General features: G+C 40.4%; 1 protein-coding gene across 2 annotated transcripts; it reads right to left on the bottom strand.

Moving 5' to 3' along the window:
• Window positions 1-1,982: 1,982 nt before the first annotated feature.
• Window positions 1,983-13,244, bottom strand: KLF6 (KLF transcription factor 6). Of its 2 annotated transcripts, none has more exons than XM_069211207.1 (4): window positions 12,857-13,244; window positions 9,435-10,014; window positions 5,658-5,781; window positions 1,983-4,466 (listed from the first exon to the last, which is right to left on the bottom strand). In XM_069211207.1, exons 1-4 carry the CDS (start codon window positions 12,956-12,958, stop codon window positions 4,415-4,417), a joined length of 858 nt encoding a protein of 285 aa, XP_069067308.1. In that variant the 5' UTR covers window positions 12,959-13,244; the 3' UTR covers window positions 1,983-4,414. The 2 variants fall into 2 exon arrangements, with proteins under 2 accessions (XP_069067308.1, XP_069067309.1); XM_069211208.1 differs by lacking the exon at window positions 12,857-13,244 and adding an exon at window positions 10,714-10,743.
• Window positions 13,245-20,326: the final 7,082 nt, after the last annotated feature.

Here is a 20,326-nt window from a genome sequence, read left to right on the forward strand (position 1 = left end):
CTGAAAACCAAAAGTCTCAGACCTATAGAAAGTATAAATATCAAGTGAGGAGCTTGGCAAGGGCTGAAAACAAATAACGGAGCTGCTATGAAAGGAAAGATCATGGTAGACTAGTTTCTCTGTGTACTCCAGAAGGCTCGATCTAGATACGCTGTGGAGAGTGGTCATTTTGCATGTTACAGTCTGTTCTAAAAATGTTTGCATGGGAAAATTTTAAATGACTTGTCAAGTGAACAATTTTGTAATTTTTACCAACAGCGGCCACTGAGTGACTCCTTTATTAGTCTCTACTTCCGCAATGGTTTAGCCTTCTCTTCCACAATACTTGAATGTTATTCACTTCCCTCTCTGTGTTCTTTATATTTTTTTTTAACTAAAATACGAGGAAAGAAAAGAGGTCAGTGCCAGTATAACTAAAGTTTGGCAATATCATAACTTTCGGTGAATGTGATGCAACACGTGGGACAGTTGGAAATCTCTATGACCAGGTTAACAACCTAGAGAAACTCTAAATAGAGTCGGTAGAAATGAGTGAGGAGGTTATAAAAGGACAAGGAGGGAGTGACGGCTAATTACCATTGGTTCCATACGTATATTCCTCTACTTCTATTCTTCTTGGTCCCGGTATACAATGCTTCAGAGGATGATGGCAGTTAGTGGTCGCAGTGTGAGGGTATACATTTAAACTCATGCACCTCACATAACACTATGTTGCACACTTTATGGGTGCAAACAGATACATACAATCCAGGTCCTCACTTGGACCTCTCTCATAGCGGAGTTCGTGAATACACGGGTTACGGTTCTCACTTCATGGGACAGTTTATTTTGTTTCAGCTTCAAGATTGTGTTGCAATTTCAGGCAGCTGCAGCTCCCCCAAGTAGAAGTAGTAAACATCAGTTCAATTAATCCAGAACAGCATACACAAAATTATCTTCTTATGTGTATGGAATCTGTGTTACATGAAACAATTTTGGAGTACTGTAGATTTACAAGTTGCTGATCGTATTACAGACACTGGGTAGAGATGTCTAAAATGAAGAAGCCATGTTTGTTTGAAAATGTTTTTTTGAATATACTTTCCATTATTGCTTGGGATGTTATTTTGGTTTCATTAATGTTAAAGGACAAACGACCATAAATAGATGACAGAGGTATTTCATTTCTGTATTGAATCCAAACTTGCTAATGATTCAGATTGCATCGTCTTTCATAATAGGTGATGTGAATAACATTGTTATGGCATGGGCACTAAAACCAGAAGGAGAATAAGACATTTAATTGCAGTTTACAACAGTAGCTACACGAAAGGGAAGTTTGTGAATTCGTCCTCTGTCCCAGTCCTGGAATGGGGACAACATTTTGCAGCGTACAGTGGACGTTGGGTGCACTTTTCCCAGTCTACCCAGAAATCCTCTTTTGGCTGACTGTCAAAATAAAACTCTGGAATTCAAAATTTTCAGACATTGCACATGTGACTTAAGTAGCTTACAACATCACCATGCACAATGGCAGTACTGCAGTTCTTGTATGAATATTTGGATAAGCGCCTTTACCATACAGCACCTTCCAACAATAAGCACGAAAATGATCCCTCCGACAACCTTTGTGCTACACCACACAGAAATAGGGACTGCTTATGGCCATTTAGCATTTATTTTTATAGATGATTGGAATGTTTAATTTGTGTATCATAGTGTTTGCACATAAAACCATTGGACTAGAAAATGATTTATTCACGTTCATATAAACAAATCAGATGATTGCCATCTTCAAACTTCGTATGTGGAATAATTGTTTCCTTTTTATCAAAATATGGTGCCCAATCACTATAACTGTATCAGTGGTGTAGCTGGCCTAGACTTATTATTTGAGGAATGGAAACTTTACATAATGTGCTGGGAGAGAGGGGGGGGGGGGAGAAACAACACACTCCACAAGTAAACTCCAGTTGATTAAAAGAAAACCACACTACAAAAGGTGCTAAGAATTTGTTTTTATGTTATTCCAATAAAAAATACATTCATACAGAAATATAACAATCTTGCAAAAACAATTTCAAATAAAATCTTGAAAAACAATTTTTTTTTACAAAAATCTTACAAAGATTCTTCAGATAACAGGGTGCTTCCAAACAAAAAGAGAACTTTCAACAATAGAAACATTTTTAATTTATTTTTGATGTTTTATAATGTAAAGCAAATGCTTTATGTTTACCAGCTTGGCTGAGGCTCAGTTATCACCTGGACAGAGTGTACTACCTCATTACGAAAACTACAGGCATTTTGACGCGGTGCGCAACTCCACCCTGCCCATAAAAACCCAGAGGCATTTCCACAATTGAAACACGCCAGTGCAAGTTTTGTTTGTGTTTACCCTCTCGAGATTAGGTAGGCATTACAATGGGGGATTTTGAAACACCAGTTAGACTGCTTCTCAAAAGGAAGATCTTTCCAAACTTGCGCAACTGGTTTATTTTTGAAAACCTGTGTGTACTCAAGTAGTTAAAGACGTTTGCTGGCGCATATTTTGAGCACAATAACTACCTTATTGTATGGAAATGTACTTGCTTGTAGAATGCAACTCTTTGTAGTTCTTTTGCCCGTGTACTACTAGCTGGTTTTGTTTACAGGCCCAACCAATATTCTACCAATGTGTGTAAAACATCCTGCCATTCAGCAGCCGAGAGTCTTACAGTCAACAAAGCATTAAACAACAGGAAAGAAATGTAAACCAATCATCAATTACGTCAGAAAGAATATTTGTGTATGTTTCCATCTGTGAACTGAAAGACACCCCTAACTCTCGATTTAAATAAAATATATAATTATAAAAATATATACTCATGTCTTCTTTCTAGAGCTCGATTACAATACTGTGATGAGGCTAATTGCCATTGGTTCCATACGTATATGCCTCCACTCATATTCTTATTGGTCTAGATATACAATGCTTCGGAGGATGATGGCAGTTCGAGGTTGCGGTCTGAGGGCATTCATCCAAATCATGCACCCCACATAATACTATATTTCTTGCTTTATGGATGCTAAGAAAAGGCATATCCAAATATTTTAACTGTGAAGTATGCTTGTGTTAAAAGTAAAGTAAATATTTCTGTACCTAAAATCTACATAAACATTTTCTTTTTTACAATTTAAGTGCAAAATGTAAGTATCAAATCAGTGTGCAAGGTCAATGTAAAAAAATAAAAAGGAAAAGAACATGTGTATTTTATGCATGGTACTTGCAAAGAGACAGAAACTTTCTAAAGTAACTAGAATAATCAAAGAGTGACATGCTCTATGGATCTTGCATGTTAAAAAAAAGTGATCCTTTATTTTTTTTATTTAAAAAAAAATAAAACGTGGGCACGAAGGGTTCTCTTGCACGTTTCACACAGTACCCTTCCAGGTGACAAAGGAGCCTTAATAAAGCTTGCATCTCCTATACCCCTGTATAAGACCCCTCTACAAGAGAAGGCCACTTGCATAAGGCACCATTATTAAGGACAACAGTGCATTAACTGCTAGAAAACCAGAAATTAGTCCTCAAGGCATAAATAAGAGAAATTAGCTGCGTGAGAAAATCAGTTTTAAGCAATAGTGGTTTCATCCACCCAACAGAAAATTATCCACGTTCCGTACATAGTATTGTAACATCAGACCAATTGTATCGTAGCTGCTCTTGAACTGGTATCAAAACTGCTGTCTTGATTAAAGAATGGAAAGTGTATAGTTCCCCAGAACCATGCAATACCTTTCTATTATAATGAAAAGTTATAGGTGTGTTATATTTGTAAATACACAGCTTATACAATGGATTACAAATGAGCTTTGTAGCAAGTAAAACAAGCTACTTGACACATTGCACGTTTAATAGCTGCACCAGACACCAAAAGCTCCTCTCACACGGGAAAAGGGGCCATCTCCACTCAGGGTTCCCAACCTTATTTTCCGTTCTTTGACGGGGTCAGACCCCTCTGGAATTGCTTGGTGGTTGTCCCATCTTGAAGTTTGCCCTTCCTTACGAACATTCAAGCCATGTTCTCCTCTTTCCCTTACTTCAAACTCTAGTTCCTCAGCATACAGTCACTATTAGCTCCTCATTCTCATACAGTCACCCAGTCATTAACATTCTCAGTGCACATGCTCACGGCAGAGGCTTAGGAGCCACTCAGAAGGTTAGGTACCACTACGGTACAAGTCCAGGAAGCCCTAGACATCACGCACCACTGCTGCTATGCCGCTTCTTACATGGTTTCATTAGCCCTCCGAAGACCTTCAAAGAAGAAAGGTCCTGAAGGCCACTGGGTAGGGTGCAAATTGGCATGCTTTGGCTGGAACACGCATCCCTCCTCACAAGGCAGTACAACCTTGAAGCTGCTTAGCCCACACGCATCACCTGCTGACCAACTCAGAGGTGTCTTTTCATGTGAAGGGCAAGATGGTCAGACCTGGAAAAACACCTGGAAAAAGAAAATGACAATGAAGAAATTACAAATAATTTCATGTAGGAAAATTAAAGAGACTGTTGGTGGAAGGGGGTGGGCGTACAGAATACACTTGTTCCTTGTCCTGACTACAATTCAGTTTTACTACTGATAGGATCAACACAGAGTTACTATTTTTATACATTACACTGTATTATAACTGCATATATACCTCAGTTACTGTTCCTGGTGAGGTGTTGAAGCACTTTGCATTAAGAAGCACAGTAATTGGAATCCAAGGTCACTGGTTATTGGCATTAGTCTTGTGCTCTCAAGGAAACCGTCCTATGCATGTTATCAAGGGAAGGTATTTCAGTTAAGTTAAATTCATAACAGTAAGGGGTGATCATTAGTTGCAGAGTGTGCAAATGGTGTTTGTGGGATGAATACAGGACAGAGGAAATTAACTACTGTTTGGTTGCAGGCATATATTTTGCAGAGATTCTATTTAGCAGCCATGCAATTAGGAGTAGACTATGCTGGAAGAGGATGTATGGGGAGGGTGGAAGAAAAGAAGGGATCCATTCACAGGAAAGAAGAAGGAAATAAAGCATAGTTTTAAGGCAAGATAAATTTTTCATGGAGGATTTTTTATATAGCGGATTTTTTTTATTTTGTTTTTAATAGTTTCAATCTGAAGATTTAAGACTGTTGAAAGAACACCATCCAATCCTAGTTTCTTCTAGTAGCTATGAGAAGTAAATAGTTTCCTACTACAAAATAAGTTGCTTTAGTTTTGCATGGGACAAATAAGCAACACAGTGATTTGAAGTTTAGGTATTACAATGAGTTACTATAATTTAATTAGGTATCTAACTTTACAAACTAATGGCCTGATTTCGACCTTGGCGGAGTGGATTACTTTGTGACAAATGTGACGGATATCCCGCCCGCCATATTGCAAGTTCCACTATATCCTATGGAACTGGTAGGAGAGCTGACGGCATATCTATCACATTTGTGACAAAGTAATCCCCTCCGCCAAGGTCGTAATCAGGACCTACATTTTCGATTGGTTCAAAACATGTGGTCACCTCCGCTGCAAACCAAAATTGCACATACACAGGAACCAAACCCCTTTAACCTCTTTCTGAATGGAAGGGAAGTTTGTAGACTGTTTCACATGCAGTATCACACACACAAACACACACACACAAATATACGTACCTGTCACAGTGCGCACACTTAAAAGGTTTGGCACCAGTGTGCTTTCTGAAGTGTCTAGTTAACTCGTCACTCCTTGCAAAACGCCACTGACAACCATCCCAGGAACACCTATAAGGTTTTTCACCTGCAACGAAGAAGACCATGACGTTACAAAAGTGGCAATTCCCTTTACCAGTGCATGCATAATGCAGCAAAAGGAATGCCATGTGGTTCTGGTCTTGAACAGAATGACTATGTGCAATTCTACCAAAAAGATCAGCATTTTCTAGAGATTTACAATCTTTCAAATGCAAAACTGAAATAAATTAGTAATACTATCGGTCTCGAATCTACAAGTAGTGCCCCAAACAGATTCACACAATATTGGTCAGACATACTAAAATCTTTTGGTTTGTTACATTACTTATTTATTTAGGATCTTAGGGCACTATTTCTTAACATTATGGATTAATCCTTTTGATTCCTGAAGCGGGAATTCAAAGTATGATTTGAGCATTGCAGGCTCTGGGATTTTTGTTTTTAGATGAAACACAGCCTTTGTTGCAATTGAAATGTTGGGGTCCCCTGTATTCAGTGGGTTGGTGTGCAACAGTCCAGCTGTAACATCTTTACTAGAAGCACTCTGGGAAACCTATGTATGGTTTCTGTTGCTGTGATTGTAACCAATGAAGCACCAGAGTACATTAGGCATTTTAAGGAGGCACGAAGTGGCTACTCTAAGAGAGTAGAGGGGACCATGTTACATTTCCTGTTACTCAGAGGAGTCTGTCTACTTGAAGTCCATAAAGTATGTCCATTTGTTCAAGAAAGGTCACTGTGATGTCTGAACATCTAACATTGCGGCTAAGCAAAGTTAGTAGGTATTTTAAGCACTGAGCTACTTCGGGTGACTGGAATTAGGTCACAGAAGTTGAAGCAGAGTAGGTAAACAGCACTGGTGCATAGTTCATTACTCAGCCAAAATATTATATAGAATATCAAATATTTAATGATAGTTTCGTAATAAATCAAATGACTGGGCAATTGAAAACTTGAAATGCAATATGCAGTGGAACAATTTGCAAGTATGTCTCATCTATGTTTTACAAGAGATGTTTTACCCATGACTGGAATTGTGAAATCAGCAAATTAACTAAATGTCAAAGCAAAGGAGCCACCGCATTCAAAATCAACCAAAACTGTGGCTCGGTGTGATGGATTGGCAGAAACAGTGTAAAACAAGAAACACAGTTTAGGTAACTATAAAGATGATACACAAATTGGGAACATGCAAATTAAACTCAGAAATTCCACGTCCCACCAACTACCAAGCAGACCACTTGTGTCATCTCATGTGGGCTAAGTGCAGTCTTCAATGCACGACTTGCCAAAGCAAATTAATAGTCTCATATTTAAAAATTCTTGTAGCAGTCAAATTTTAATTCATACCGAAACTATACAAGATTTTCTACCCCAACATTCAATGGTCTGTTCCAGCGTCTCATCCTAGTAGAGGTAACAGCCACACAGCAGCAAGACTGGTTTTGTACATAGAAATATTTCAGATATCACTAGTCTGATTTTCCAGCAAAGGTGCATTTTGCACCTATAAAATATTAGGTAACTGTAAGGGCAAAGGTTGGGGTACATTTTTATTTTTAGCAACTGCAAGTAAATAAACAGAATGGTGTACCAGATGTTACTAAATGTAGCCCTATAAAATTCACAATGGTACTATGACATGTCAAAATAAAAGAAACATTACCATGGACAATTTGCATGCATGACATGAATATGGGAAATCCCCACTGATTGCCATGGTCTTGTGATCTTCAGTCTGACAGATGACTATGTATTCCATAATAATGGCTACAAGGGACACACATTTGCGTGCTGGCATATACTTAAATATTATTCAGTTTTACATGAGTTTTCTAGCTAAAGTAAATGGTCTCCTTTTTAGGTCTGCATTTTGCCAGTAGAGAGGCTTTCAGGCAGTCAGCTTCACTCATTGGCCTGTTATTGTGTCATTCACATTTTCAAGCAATATGTTTGCCCATTTCAGTCACTGGTTAACTTTACTACGAGTGATGACATTCAGACTTTTCACAAGAAGCCCATCATCAGATAACTTAGTTCCCTTAAGCATCAGGGACTGCTATGGCCATGAGTGATTTTTGAGACCATCTTAACGCAAAGGGAGATGAGGGGAGAGAAAAAGGACCTAGACCCCATACTGTCTCCCCAAGATACACAACCAAGTACACAAGGAGTGTGGGGTGTTTTAGTGGGTACCAAGTGCAGGAAAGTTGCCCTGGACAATCTGTGTGTCCCGAACTTTGGGACTTGTTCATGTGCCCACCCATTGGGTGATTTCATATTTTCTGTAGTACAACTGGATCCCACTTCTACCCAGATGATCTTTATCTCTCTGCTCCCTCCGAGTTCTTTTAACAGCGAGGTTGAGTCCATCCAGGTGGTACTATCCTACCTGGATGGGGCTAAGTGGTCAAATGATGAAGCATGACAATATATAGTTTGTGAGACCACCTAGTCCATAAGGAGAAATTCCCCTCCGGACAGCCACATTTAGCACACAAACAAGTACCGAAGTTCGGGACAAACAGAGGGTCCAGGGCAACTTTCCTGCATTTGGTACCCACTAAAACACCACATACTCCTTGTATACTTGCTTTTTGAGACCAACCGATATTTTTGCCTTTGGCTTTTTTGTATAAGATTGATTAGGGCCTGGCAGCTTCACCAACAAAGTTTTGCAGGAACTAAGAGAAAATAAAACAAGCACTGAATAAGTCAAAAGGCTGGTGGCCTAGGCCAGATTTATTGGCTTTGCCAATGCTTGTTGTTATATGAATTGTACACACAAAAGGGAGAGGGTATTAATTTTCTCATCTAGACAATGTGCAATACAATAAAACAGTAGGAATATGGTGAAAAGTACAAAAGACCATTTATTGGGTACCGGAAGAAGGGGATCTTAACTGTTCTTAATGTGACTCTCCTTTAGCCTGTATCAAAATGCTGGCCAGTAAATTCAACTCTCATCCAAGCTGATAACCTAGATCTACTATTGACAAGTAGACCATGCAGAGGGTTGTTCTCCCTCATAAATAAGAACCTTGCGAAGTGCCATTTCCTACTCCGACTAAGAAATTGCCTACTGAGAGTGAGAGATTAAAGCATTGCCATTGCATTTAAAACTTGAGTTTTGAATTTAACACATTTTCACAACAGATCTTTAAACAGTGAGAAGGAAAATGAAAAGAAAAAAAATAATAATAATTTTTCCCTTTTCAACCAAAAAAAAAAAGTCTGCTTATTTAGCTATCCCAGTAGTCATCATGATTTCTTGTATGTGAAATATTTGCATTTTTTTAAATTTCTAAAACTTGAACAGTTGAAAGTAAGAACATAACTGCTTGACATTTAGGTATCGCTGTAGAAAATATGTTAACTCAAATGAACCCATTTTCCACAGGTCGAATTAGATTAAAGGCAAACATATGTTCTTAATTTTAAAGAGGCCAGAGGCTTCCTTTAGAACATTCGGTAATTTGAAACGATTGCCATTCCCCCATGTCCAGAGCTAAGGAGGACTTTGTACTTCAAGGATTAAACACCACTGTGAAAAAAAAAATGAGGAAGTGATGCCTTTTCACGATGGTTAACTGATGGCACAATTACATCATCTGCATGCACTGGGCTTTCTTCCAGAGGTTGTGCAAGGTGGCACAATAAATTAGAGTATACTTAATGTTGTTTCTTTTCATTACTAACCTGTATGAGTGCGCTCATGTGCTTTCAAGTGTGAACTTTTAGTGTAAACTTTCCTACAGCCACTAAAATTACATCTGTGGATGCGCCTCCTTCCATCTGGTGAACTGTCCCCATTGAGTGAACTACATTTGTCATCAGTCATTCCCACAGATTCAAGAAGGCTTTGCTCCGGGGAGTGCAGTTCTCCACACACACCACTCCAGAGCTGAGAAGGTTCTTTGCCCAATTCTGGTGAGGATGGGGGAGTGGAAGCAACTGAGGAACATACATTTCCTGAATTGGCTAAAGGATCACTAATTGGATCAGAGGTAAACATAGTGGTGGTTGGCGAAAGTTCTTCCGAGCTGTCCGAAGCCTCACTGCTAACATCAGAATTCAGACTACTAGTCTCCAAGTTCAGTTGATCCTGACTTTCCTCCTTTGGAATGGGTGTACTTGCACTCTTGAGATCACAATCCTCCTTTTTCTCACAGGCTAGTATCAATTTGGTCCAGAGATCCTCTTCTCTTTCGAATTTAAATTCAGATGCTGCCACATAGCAAGGCTCGCTTTGGAGGTAGCGCTCCAATTCAAGGCATGTCTGAAAGCAAAGTACAGAAGAAATAAATGTACAAATATTTGGTAAGTAGAGGAACATTCCTAATTCTCTTACTGTTGTCGGAATAAGGCGTTTGAAACATGCAGGAATTGTGCCACCCCTTCTAAAGACAAATATGAAATGCAGGCAAAAGAATTATGAAGACCGACTACCATTTTAAAACCAACAAATTCACCTAAAGCATTGGGTAGCAACAACCAGGAGCAATGGTAAGTGAGGACACACTCAAAACGGTATTGCAGATCTTCACACTCATCTGAATATGCATCATACCACATATACATGGCTGTATATTGGATAAAAAGAATACACTCTAACGGAGATGTGCTAGTGTAATAATACTTTGAAGAATGTAATTGAGAATCAAATGTGTGAATGCACTGTAGAAAGTGTTCAAATCAGGCCATATTCCAAAAATAGCATACAATATGGCGATATAAATGTAGCAAATATATGCATGACGAACTTCGCATGAACAGGCACCAAGGCTAGTGCAATGTGGTCTGGCAGTTAAATTAAGAACAGTGTCGTGTCTTTGAGATACAGCACACAAAGCCACATTCTAGTATGGCTGCAAGGAGCTGACAGTCTGCATTCAGGCCCATCAATGAAAGGGCTCATAACCACCCATTTCCTGTCTATGAGAACCCAACCTACTAGACTTTCAAAGAATGCCACTACCAAGTGCACTGGCATGCAGCACACAGCCCGGGTTACACTTGTGGCAGCCACAGGAACAGGGCAGGCCTCCAAATCATCCCTCTATAGGAAAGGGAAGTTTCAGAAAAGCGATGTGCTTTTGTAAAGGATGTAAAAAGGGGAAATTCCTGCTGTGAACACCACAATGAGCAAGAACTGCGTCTACTGACCAATCGTGCAACAGTATGAGTCACACAGGCCGCTTCTTTCACTCAGTGCCAAGAGACACTTCCTTTAAAATTCAGATTGTCAGCTAAAAAACGGTTAACATATGCTAGCTTGGTGGAATGTCCTGGTTTCCCCTAAAATGGCTGAACCAGAGATAGTCGGGCAACATATTCACTGAGTGGAAGTATAAACTGCTGCTCTTTCTTAAGTGCCCGTGGAGAAATGATTGAATTCGTATGGGTGTCATGGTGACTCACGCTTGCACAAAGGGCTCATCCTAACACTGGGGATCGGGATTACAGAAAACACGTACGCTTGGAATGAAATCTACCCTGGGCGCCAGCAAATGTCCCCTCTGTCCATGCCCTATTTTAGCAGAGATCAAACGCCAACCCGCCCTCATAGCTCGCAGGCAATGCCTATCAGCATACCATGCATATTTCTCATGCTATCTGCACTGCAACTGGGAGTTTCGCTCGGATCATATTCCATGCATGTCTCACAACGGTTGCTAAATGCAGACAACTGCAACCAGTGCAGAAAAAATAGTGGCAGAGAAAGACATGAAAAAGCTATAAGATGCAAAACCTATTTATCTACTAACGTAGAGGCACAATTTTATTTGTCTGTCTGGCTCTACATTTTGGAGGATAAAGAGAAGAATTCTTTCTAAATGCTCAGTCAACTCATTCCAAAATCCCCATTATGCAGATTACCACGAAAGACAGAAAAAAAGCTCAGTGAGAGCTTTAAATCAGTCCAGAGGCTGCTAGGAGCCAAGACTGGCACTGTGCCCAGCTCCCGAATGCCTTGAAGGAAACAACTTGGGATCAATTGCAATCGCGTACCACGGAGCTGTCTCTTTGAAGGTGGGGGTTGGGAGGCATACAATTAAGTAGGCATGCCGAGATTGTAACACTTTGCGTTTCTGGCCCTCTTCAAACATCTCTGTCCTTTGGAACAAACAAGCAGTCGTCTGATCATGGTAATTCTGTTTGATAGGGGTAAACATCACTGGGAATGCATGACAGAAGAGCTCCGTCTTGCAATCAATACAGCAAAACAATAGCAAATCCAATTAAACCTTTGTGATGCGATCACCTGGAAAAGGGAGGGGGAGGAAATACAATGTCTTTTACGGTGGAACATGCAGGACAGTGGGAATAACGATGCTCTGTCCGCCAGCCAAACAGCATGACATGGCATGTCAGATGACTGACTGTAAGGAAGATATTCTACCCATCACAAATAGACATGTGACATTTTAAAATAGGGCAAATGCAACCAATATAAAAAGGTACAGTGTGCACTAAAGTTAATTAAATTCGTACTGTCGGCATACAGTTGAAAAGAATGATTTTAAACGAAGTTACAAAAAATGCATAGGTTTTTTAGGACAACGGAAGAAGAAGCAAGATAATAAATTGAAAGCATGAAATGCTAGCTTTTGAAATGACAGCTCATTCAACCCCTTCTGAAAATTGGGCAGCTAGGAGGAACGATCAAGTAATATGTATTCACTACCAAAATGGAAGTTAAAGAAAAAAAAAAAAAAAAAAAAAAAAAAAAAAACTCTTGGCTGAAGCCAGCTCAAATGACAAGCCCCAGCTGCGCAGCTTGGATCCTGGACAAGCATTAAGTTTACCACTGGCAGCAGCACCGAGCACATTGATAGCGCAACTCGGCCACGGTTTCTCAGCGTGCTGCACTGTCATTTTATTGCTACTTGCACAAATAACGGCTGTGACTGAACATTTTCAGGAGAGTCAGATGTCTCAGCCGGGCGACCCTTCTCCAAACGCACAAATTACCCAAAAAAGCGAAGGCCATTAGATGCAAATGTACATAGGCACAACATTGGATCTTCCCTTTACCATTACCGAGTGCAATGAATGTTGACACTGTGGCAACAGTTAAATCTTCAAGAGCAACGCCATGAAAATAAACTTTCATTTACCTGTTGCCAGTATTCTTCCAGAGACGGTAAAGCGGAGAAATACCCAGTGTCGTGCACAATCTGAAGCTCCTGGAAGATGCTGCACATTGGTAGAACATCCATGGTCAATTAAAACGTCCAAATATATATTTAATATATATTATAGTCCCAAGACAATCCTCAAAGGACCAAAGGAAACGAGGCTCATACGAATGTCATTGCAGTTAAAAACAAGGGTCGAAAAATAGACTTCTGTACTGTAACCAAGAGAACCAGCGGAGAGCCCTACAATATTTGCAAACACTGAACTGGCTGCAAATGTAAACCTCTGCTAAACTTCCCTATTCAAACCTTCAAGACAAGCCTCCCCCGCGTGACTACATTAGTCTAGCTCTGAAGCCTCTGCCAATCGCCGACAGCGCGCAGGGGCCGTGCTCCTATGATGTCAGCCCCTTCCAATAGCTGACCAGATCACATTTGGAGAAGCTCTGGCGTGACGACACCTTCCGTGTAGAGCCCAGCTATTGGACCGATTCGAAATATAGGCAGACAGGATTGGCAGCCGCTCGCCGGCTATTTTTAGCAGCATATATAAGGCGTTTGGCAGTCTGTGTTGAGGAAGTGTGGTGAATGGTTGTGTGTCGACTGAGTTGCGCTATTTCGTCCGCGATGTATGCCTTCGGTTCCCGTGAGGAGTATAAGAACCCAGGCGCTTTTTGAGACGGTTGTTGGGATTCGTCTGCTGGACCGTGTTTTCTCCGTATCTCAATTTGTATCGTTGGTTCATTGTGCTTTATGTCTTGGGTCGTGAGCTCTTTCTCCATTCCGGGTTTTGTAGCTACTATGTTATTGGATTGCGTAAGGGCCGTTGCTCTTGCGTGTTCGCGAAGGGTTAAACTCACACCCAATAATCTCGCCGTTTCCGAGGTAAACTTAAACCATTTTACTGCAGTTTATAGACGCAAGAGCTGCCGTTTTACGTAGATTCCATATTTACTCGGAATAAATCCGATCTCTTGTTGCCTTTCATATACTAGCGAAGACCTCCAATCGTTTACTGTGGGAACACTCATTTTAGTGTTGGTGTTATAGTAAAAAAACAAAAAAAAAAACGCCCGAGAGGCTTTTTAGGTGTCACAAAGTAACCATTTTCAACTCTGTGCCGCATACTAGGAAAACAAAATCTTGTAATGCACTTGTGTTCTTTCATGTGAATTAGTAACTATATAACAAAAAAAAAACGATTTTTTTTTTCTCAGATGCCACAAAATATCCATTTTTAAACACACTAGGATATTAAATCATCCGACTTCTATTATTTCACTTGGCTAAGCAACTTTATCATGGTGTTTTCCAGAAGTTATTTTAGCGTATTTCTAGCCAGAAAACCAGGATTCCTAGCTGGTCTGCATAGTGGGATCCTGAAAATTTAATTTTCGCCTCACGCAGTTCTAATCCGTCTCATAATGTGAGTGCAGGATGAAAAGGGGAAAATATCAGTATCTGATTGCTAGATCAATAGTTAACCCTCGGTGTAAGATGTGGCACTATCTTTTTCAGATTCATGTAATGTTCAACTCTCACCGGTCAGTATGGTGGTGTGCTCTAGAACAGCCGTATAGACCTATTATGTGCATCGATGGTGAACGTCTCAAAGAACCAATATGATTTACAATCTACTTGGCAAGGTTTCCCATCAGTTCATTGACCTAACATACGTTACCTGCTCCGTGCAACCAGGTGGCTGTATGCAACTGACGGACAAACTACCAACAGGTACAGCCCCCCTTGCTAGCAACTTGTTACGTTTTGCATTTGTATACAGTCTCCAGTGTAGTATAAAGATAAAGCAAACCTGCACAGTACAATCATCATCAGTACATGTATTTTGGTGTAACTGCTCGTGTTTGTGGAACGACCTTAATGTTGTGTATTTTCATTCTCTCCGATATCGGGTGCCTAATCTTCATACGTTTTAGGAAACAGGCCAACACAAATACATTGTTGTGGAGAAATATTACTGGAAAGGTTTGTCACGGTGCAAGCCGTCGTTAGTGAAAGTGCTAGTGTTTACTTTCTTTTGAGATGCCCTGCACTTTTGCTTCTGGATATGGTCATTGTGGACTGAAACCATGACTCTTCTTGAAAGGACTGGCACACAGTGTACACTGGGTAAAGCCATACAGCCAAGCCGCTGTTCTGATTGAAGAAGAGTTTGTAAAGCGTAGGTGCAGTACAGGGAGTCGCCTCCAAATGTCGCTCTTTCCAGGGTTATTACACAGTGATAGATATTTCCTACTGCCAAATACGCCAAGGTCCCTTCAACTGCCCTCCTTCCCCTGCGTTCTGCTAGCTGTTGCTTTCACTACAGTGAGAATCCTTAACTGTGTCTTGTACAAAATTCCGGGATCCCTTCATGAAAGGAAAGCGCTTTATGTGGTCATTTGCAGACTAATTTTTTTGCCACTGAAGGAAGTGGTTGGCTTTTGGTTTGTTGTTTGGGATCTGAAAAGAGTTGCGTGCAGTTACGTTGAAGGTTTTGCATGGGAACGTCAAGCAAAAAAAGTTTTACTTGGACTGCTTCCAATTCAGTTCGTCTTCTGCAGTAGCAGCAGTATGCGTTTTAAGAAGAATATTCTTCAAATTAGACTCATTGTTTTAAGATTGTTTCTTTGAGAGTGAGTGGGGGTATATTTCAACGAGCAGATGCTATTTTTTTTATCTTATATCCAGTATTTTTCTCGTTTTGAAAATGGAAAGTTAAAGCTGCAATCAATGTCAATAGTATTCATTAGCAACAACAACAAAAAAAAAAGCACAGTGGTGGTATACGTCATTGTACTTCTTCTTTTCAAACAAACCCATTATTAAGTGCCCGTTCTCTCTACAGGGAGTGTAGAATTATTAGGCAAATTAGTATTTTGACCACATCATCCTCTTTATGCATGTTGTCTTACTCCAAGCTGTATAGGCTCGAAAGCCTACTACCAATTAAGCATATTAGGTGATGTGCATATCTGTAATGAGAAGGGGTGTGGTCTAATGACATCAACACCCTATATCAGGTGTGCATAATTATTAGGCAACTTCCTTTCCTTTGGCAAAATGGGTCAAAAGAAGGACTTGACAGGCTCCGAAAAGTCAAAAATAGTGAGATATCTTGCAGAGGGATGCAGCACTCTTAAAATTGCAAAGCTTCTGAAGCGTGATCATCGAACAATCAAGCTTTTCATTCAAAATAGTCAACAGGGTCGCAAGAAGCGTGTGGAAAAACCAAGGCGCAAAATAACTGCCCATGAACTGAGAAAAGTCAAGCGTGCAGCTGCCACGATGCCACTTGCCACCAGTTTGGCCATATTTCAGAGCTGCAACATCACTGGAGTGCCCAAAAGCACAAGGTGTGCAATACTCAGAGACATGGCCAAGGTAAGAAAGGCTGAAAGACGACCACCACTGAACAAGACACACAAGCTGAAACGTCAAGACTGGGCCAATAAATATCTCAAGACTGATTTTTCTAAGGTTTTATGGACTGATGAAATGAGAGTGAGTCTTGATGGGCCAGATGGATGGGCCCGTGGCTGGATTGGTAAAGGGCAGAGAGCTCCAGTCCGACTCAGACGCCAGCAAGGTGGAGGTGGAGTACTGGTTTGGGCTGGTATCATCAAAGATGACCTTGTGGGGCCTTTTCGGGTTGAGGATGGAGTCAAGCTCAACTCCCAGTCCTACTGCCAGTTCCTGGAAGACACCTTCTTCAAGCAGTGGTACAGGAAGAAGTCTGCATCCTTCAAGAAAAACATGATTTTCATGCAGGACAATGCTCCATCACACGCGTCCAAGTACTCCACTGCGTGGCTGGCAAGAAAGGGTATAAAAGAAGGAAATCTAATGACATGGCCTCCTTGTTCAGCTGATCTGAACCCCATTGAGCACCTGTGGTCCATCATCAAATGTGAGATTTACAAGGAGGGAAAACAGTACACCTCTCTGAACAGTGTCTGGGAGGCTGTGGTTGCTGCTGCACGCAATGTTGATGGTGAACAGATCAAAACACTGACAGAATCCATGGATGGCAGGCTTTTGAGTGTCCTTGCAAAGAAAGGTGGCTATATTGGTCACTGATTTGTTTTTTTTTTGTTTTTGAATGTCAGAAATGTATATTTGTGAATGTTGAGATGTTATATTGGTTTCACTGGTAATAATAAATAATTGAAATGGGTATATATATTTTTTTTGTTAAGTTGCCTAATAATTATGCACAGTAATAGTCACCTGCACACACAGATATCCCCCTAACATAGCTAAAACTAAAAACAAACTAAAAACTACTTCCAAAAATATTCAGCTTTGATATTAATGAGTTTTTTGGGTTCATTGAGAACATGGTTGTTGTTCAATAATAAAATTAATCCTCAAAAATACAACTTGCCTAATAATTCTGCACTCCCTGTATAGTTTGAAGATGGCAGCATGGGTTGATCCAGGGGAGAATATTATTGTGTGTGTGCATGTGTATACATATATATTTTAGGCCTGCTGTCACCTCCTATTTAGAGCATAATGGTCTGAATTGTGCAAATCAAACGGAGTTTCTGTGGTTCACCTATAATAGTCCTTAGAGTGCCATTCTTACAGATTTTTGAATCCCCCCTCTAACAAATGCCCTCGTCCAGCTGAAGTGGTACTTAACATGGGGTTCTATTTGGATGAGCATTTTCCCTCTCCGAACAGATTCATCGTCTTACTGCGACCTGCTTTTCTTGCTAAGGGTTATACAAATCGTACTGCGATTTTTTTTTTCACTTGTGCATTCGGTGGTGGTTCAAGCGACTATCTTGAGTCAGCTCGAGTATTGTAATTTTCATTTTTTTTGGGCTCCCCTTTCAGACGTTTATCTAGAATCCAGCGTGTACACAATGCCGTATAACTATTCCCCTGCTTCTGTTCCCATCGATTTTTTTTGTGCAGTGGAAAGAGAACCTGTTTGAGTTCACTGTGTTGTGTTTTCAGAGCCTTCTAAAAAAAAAAAAAAAAAACACAGTCCTATTTATCTTTTTCATAAATTCATACACTGTGTGCCCTCTCGAAATTTAAGGTCCACAGAAGCTTCCCTATTGGTGGTTCCTAAGTTTTAAGAGTGCACTCTTAGGAGGTGGCAGATATTTTTCTGTTACATCTTTTATTCTGTGGAATGCTATTCCAGCTTCCCTGTGCAAGTTTCAAGAATTGCTTTTCCGGAAGGCATCACTCAATTAGCTATATCCTCAATAGCTTTCCTTGACATTTAGTCAACAGGTCTCTTTTTTTTTTTTTTTTTTTTTGCAGCCCCAGGACACCTAAAAGAGTGCTTTATATACTCAATGACATAAAATAATGCAATTATGCACTGGTCAATGAGCTGTCAGTAATGCAAACAAATTGCCAGATTTTGACTGATGCGCTTATGTCAGAAATTCTTCTCTGCATGAACAAGAGGTGTGGGGTTACTGTTTTTTTATGCGCATGCCACCATGTATCTTGACTAAGATATGTTTGTGATCTTGCGAGAATTGCACATTTCCTCAATACCTCATTTTCTACATGATTTCCTGAACAGAGAAGCGGAATCTTGAAAATGTGCGAAAAAGAAACATAATTGCAAGATGACATCTCCTATCTCTCCTTCTTCTGTTCTTCCAATGTACAGGCTCCTGCATGTTTGACTTCATTGATGTTTTTGCAGCAGATGTTTAAGTAGGCAGTTTCTGCTACACTTCAGAGCATGGAAGATGCTTCTGTCTCTACGATGCCCAGAGTGGAATATATGGGAAATATAGATGTCCCTGCCGTTGAGTTAGAGCTGCTTTTGTGCAAGTAGTAGAACTTTCTGAAGTACTTCATCACCTCTGTAGTAACCTGCCTTTTCTGGAACTATCTCCAGTGGAGGAAGAAGATAACTTTTTCCTGCAGTATTACAAAAAAAGAGTTGGAGAGTTTTTAACACCATGGGGCCACCCAGGCTTTATCTGTTAGGCAGATTTGTAGAGCACGCTAACACACAGGAGGGTATCCTGGTGCTGAGCAGGAGGGAGCCTCGCCAAACCAAGGGCCTTTCCTCAACCATAGTGTCCCAACTGACACTTTTGAGTCATCAGCCTTTGCCTTGCTATCTACCATACATTGTTGGTCATACCACGGTACCCCACTGGAGCTAGCTGCCTTATCTTTTTCCTTTTTAAGGAAGAACTTTATGATCACTTTTGATAATTTAATAAAGGTGCATACAATGGTTTTGTGAATCTTGCTCACGACTGTCAATATCGAATAGTGCATGCATCACAAAGGTGTAAATATGGGACAGAATATCCTAATTGCTTTCTATCACAGGCCATTTCACCCTTCTGCTATAAAGACTAAGTAGAAATCTGCTACAAGGAATGACAGCAGGGAGAAATAGGCATTTGTGCCAGCTCTTTCAGCAAGGTATCATGGTGGCTATCAAATCGTTCAATAACTGCCATGTCAATTAGGTAAGGCCATAAGGATATATCTAGGAGTATATAATTGATTTTAGTCCTGCTGAAAGCTCCTTTGCATCTGTATCAGTCCCCTTTATTGGATAGTGTGCGTCCATTACACACACACTCAAGCTATACTTTAGTGTTACGGATGCAAGTTGCACTGCTACCTAAGAATGCCTGACTGTTTGTGTAATACCCAGGCTGGTAATATCCTTCTCTTCATCTTCTCCCTCAGTTAAATTGTGCATCACTGTTAGGGGTTCCAATGTTATATTAGGATCACCTGCCAAGATTACATGGCTGTGGTGTTAGTTTGTTCCAGGTACTCATCTAGAATAAGTAAAATGGAGAAGTCCTGACTTTTCTTTGGGAATCTATTCTAAATATTAAGAAGCCAAATAGAATAAGCTCCACTTGAGGATGTGATATGTAACCTTAATATATCAGTGGTCTTGATATTGAGCTTATGACATTGCATTTCAGCGTCATTTTAATCCAGATTGTCAGCCCACCAGACAGACGCCTTGCTGGTGAAGGAGAAGCATTCATGCCATAATTCAAGAAGACCGATATGTAGACCAGCTGTAAAGCCTATTACTTCTGAAAAAGACAAACGTGAAAACGATATATAAAGTTCCCCCACTACGCATCATTGAATTTGGACCTCAATCCCACCAAATTCTAGGAAAGTATTCTCACCTTTATGGGAGTCTCTGTAGAACTAAGTGGTTGCACCAGTAATGATTGCCTCCCCTCATTTCCAGTCTCAGTTGTTTTCTTGTGGCCCTTGAAGCTTTGGGGTAAGAGTGCTACAGGCATCCTCTCTCGAACTAGGGTGAATTACCATCTCTATCCTACCTTGCCCAGGCTATCAGAATGATTCTGAGGTGAGGGGGAATCGCTCGCTCTGCAGGGGTACAGACTATCAGTTATTGGGGAACCAGAAAACAGCTTGTTACCTGATTTATTTACTCATGCCATGTGTCACAAT

The sequence above is a fragment of the Pleurodeles waltl genome, chromosome 10 (assembly GCF_031143425.1).
Source record: "Pleurodeles waltl isolate 20211129_DDA chromosome 10, aPleWal1.hap1.20221129, whole genome shotgun sequence".
NCBI classification, from domain to species: domain Eukaryota; kingdom Metazoa; phylum Chordata; class Amphibia; order Caudata; family Salamandridae; genus Pleurodeles; species Pleurodeles waltl.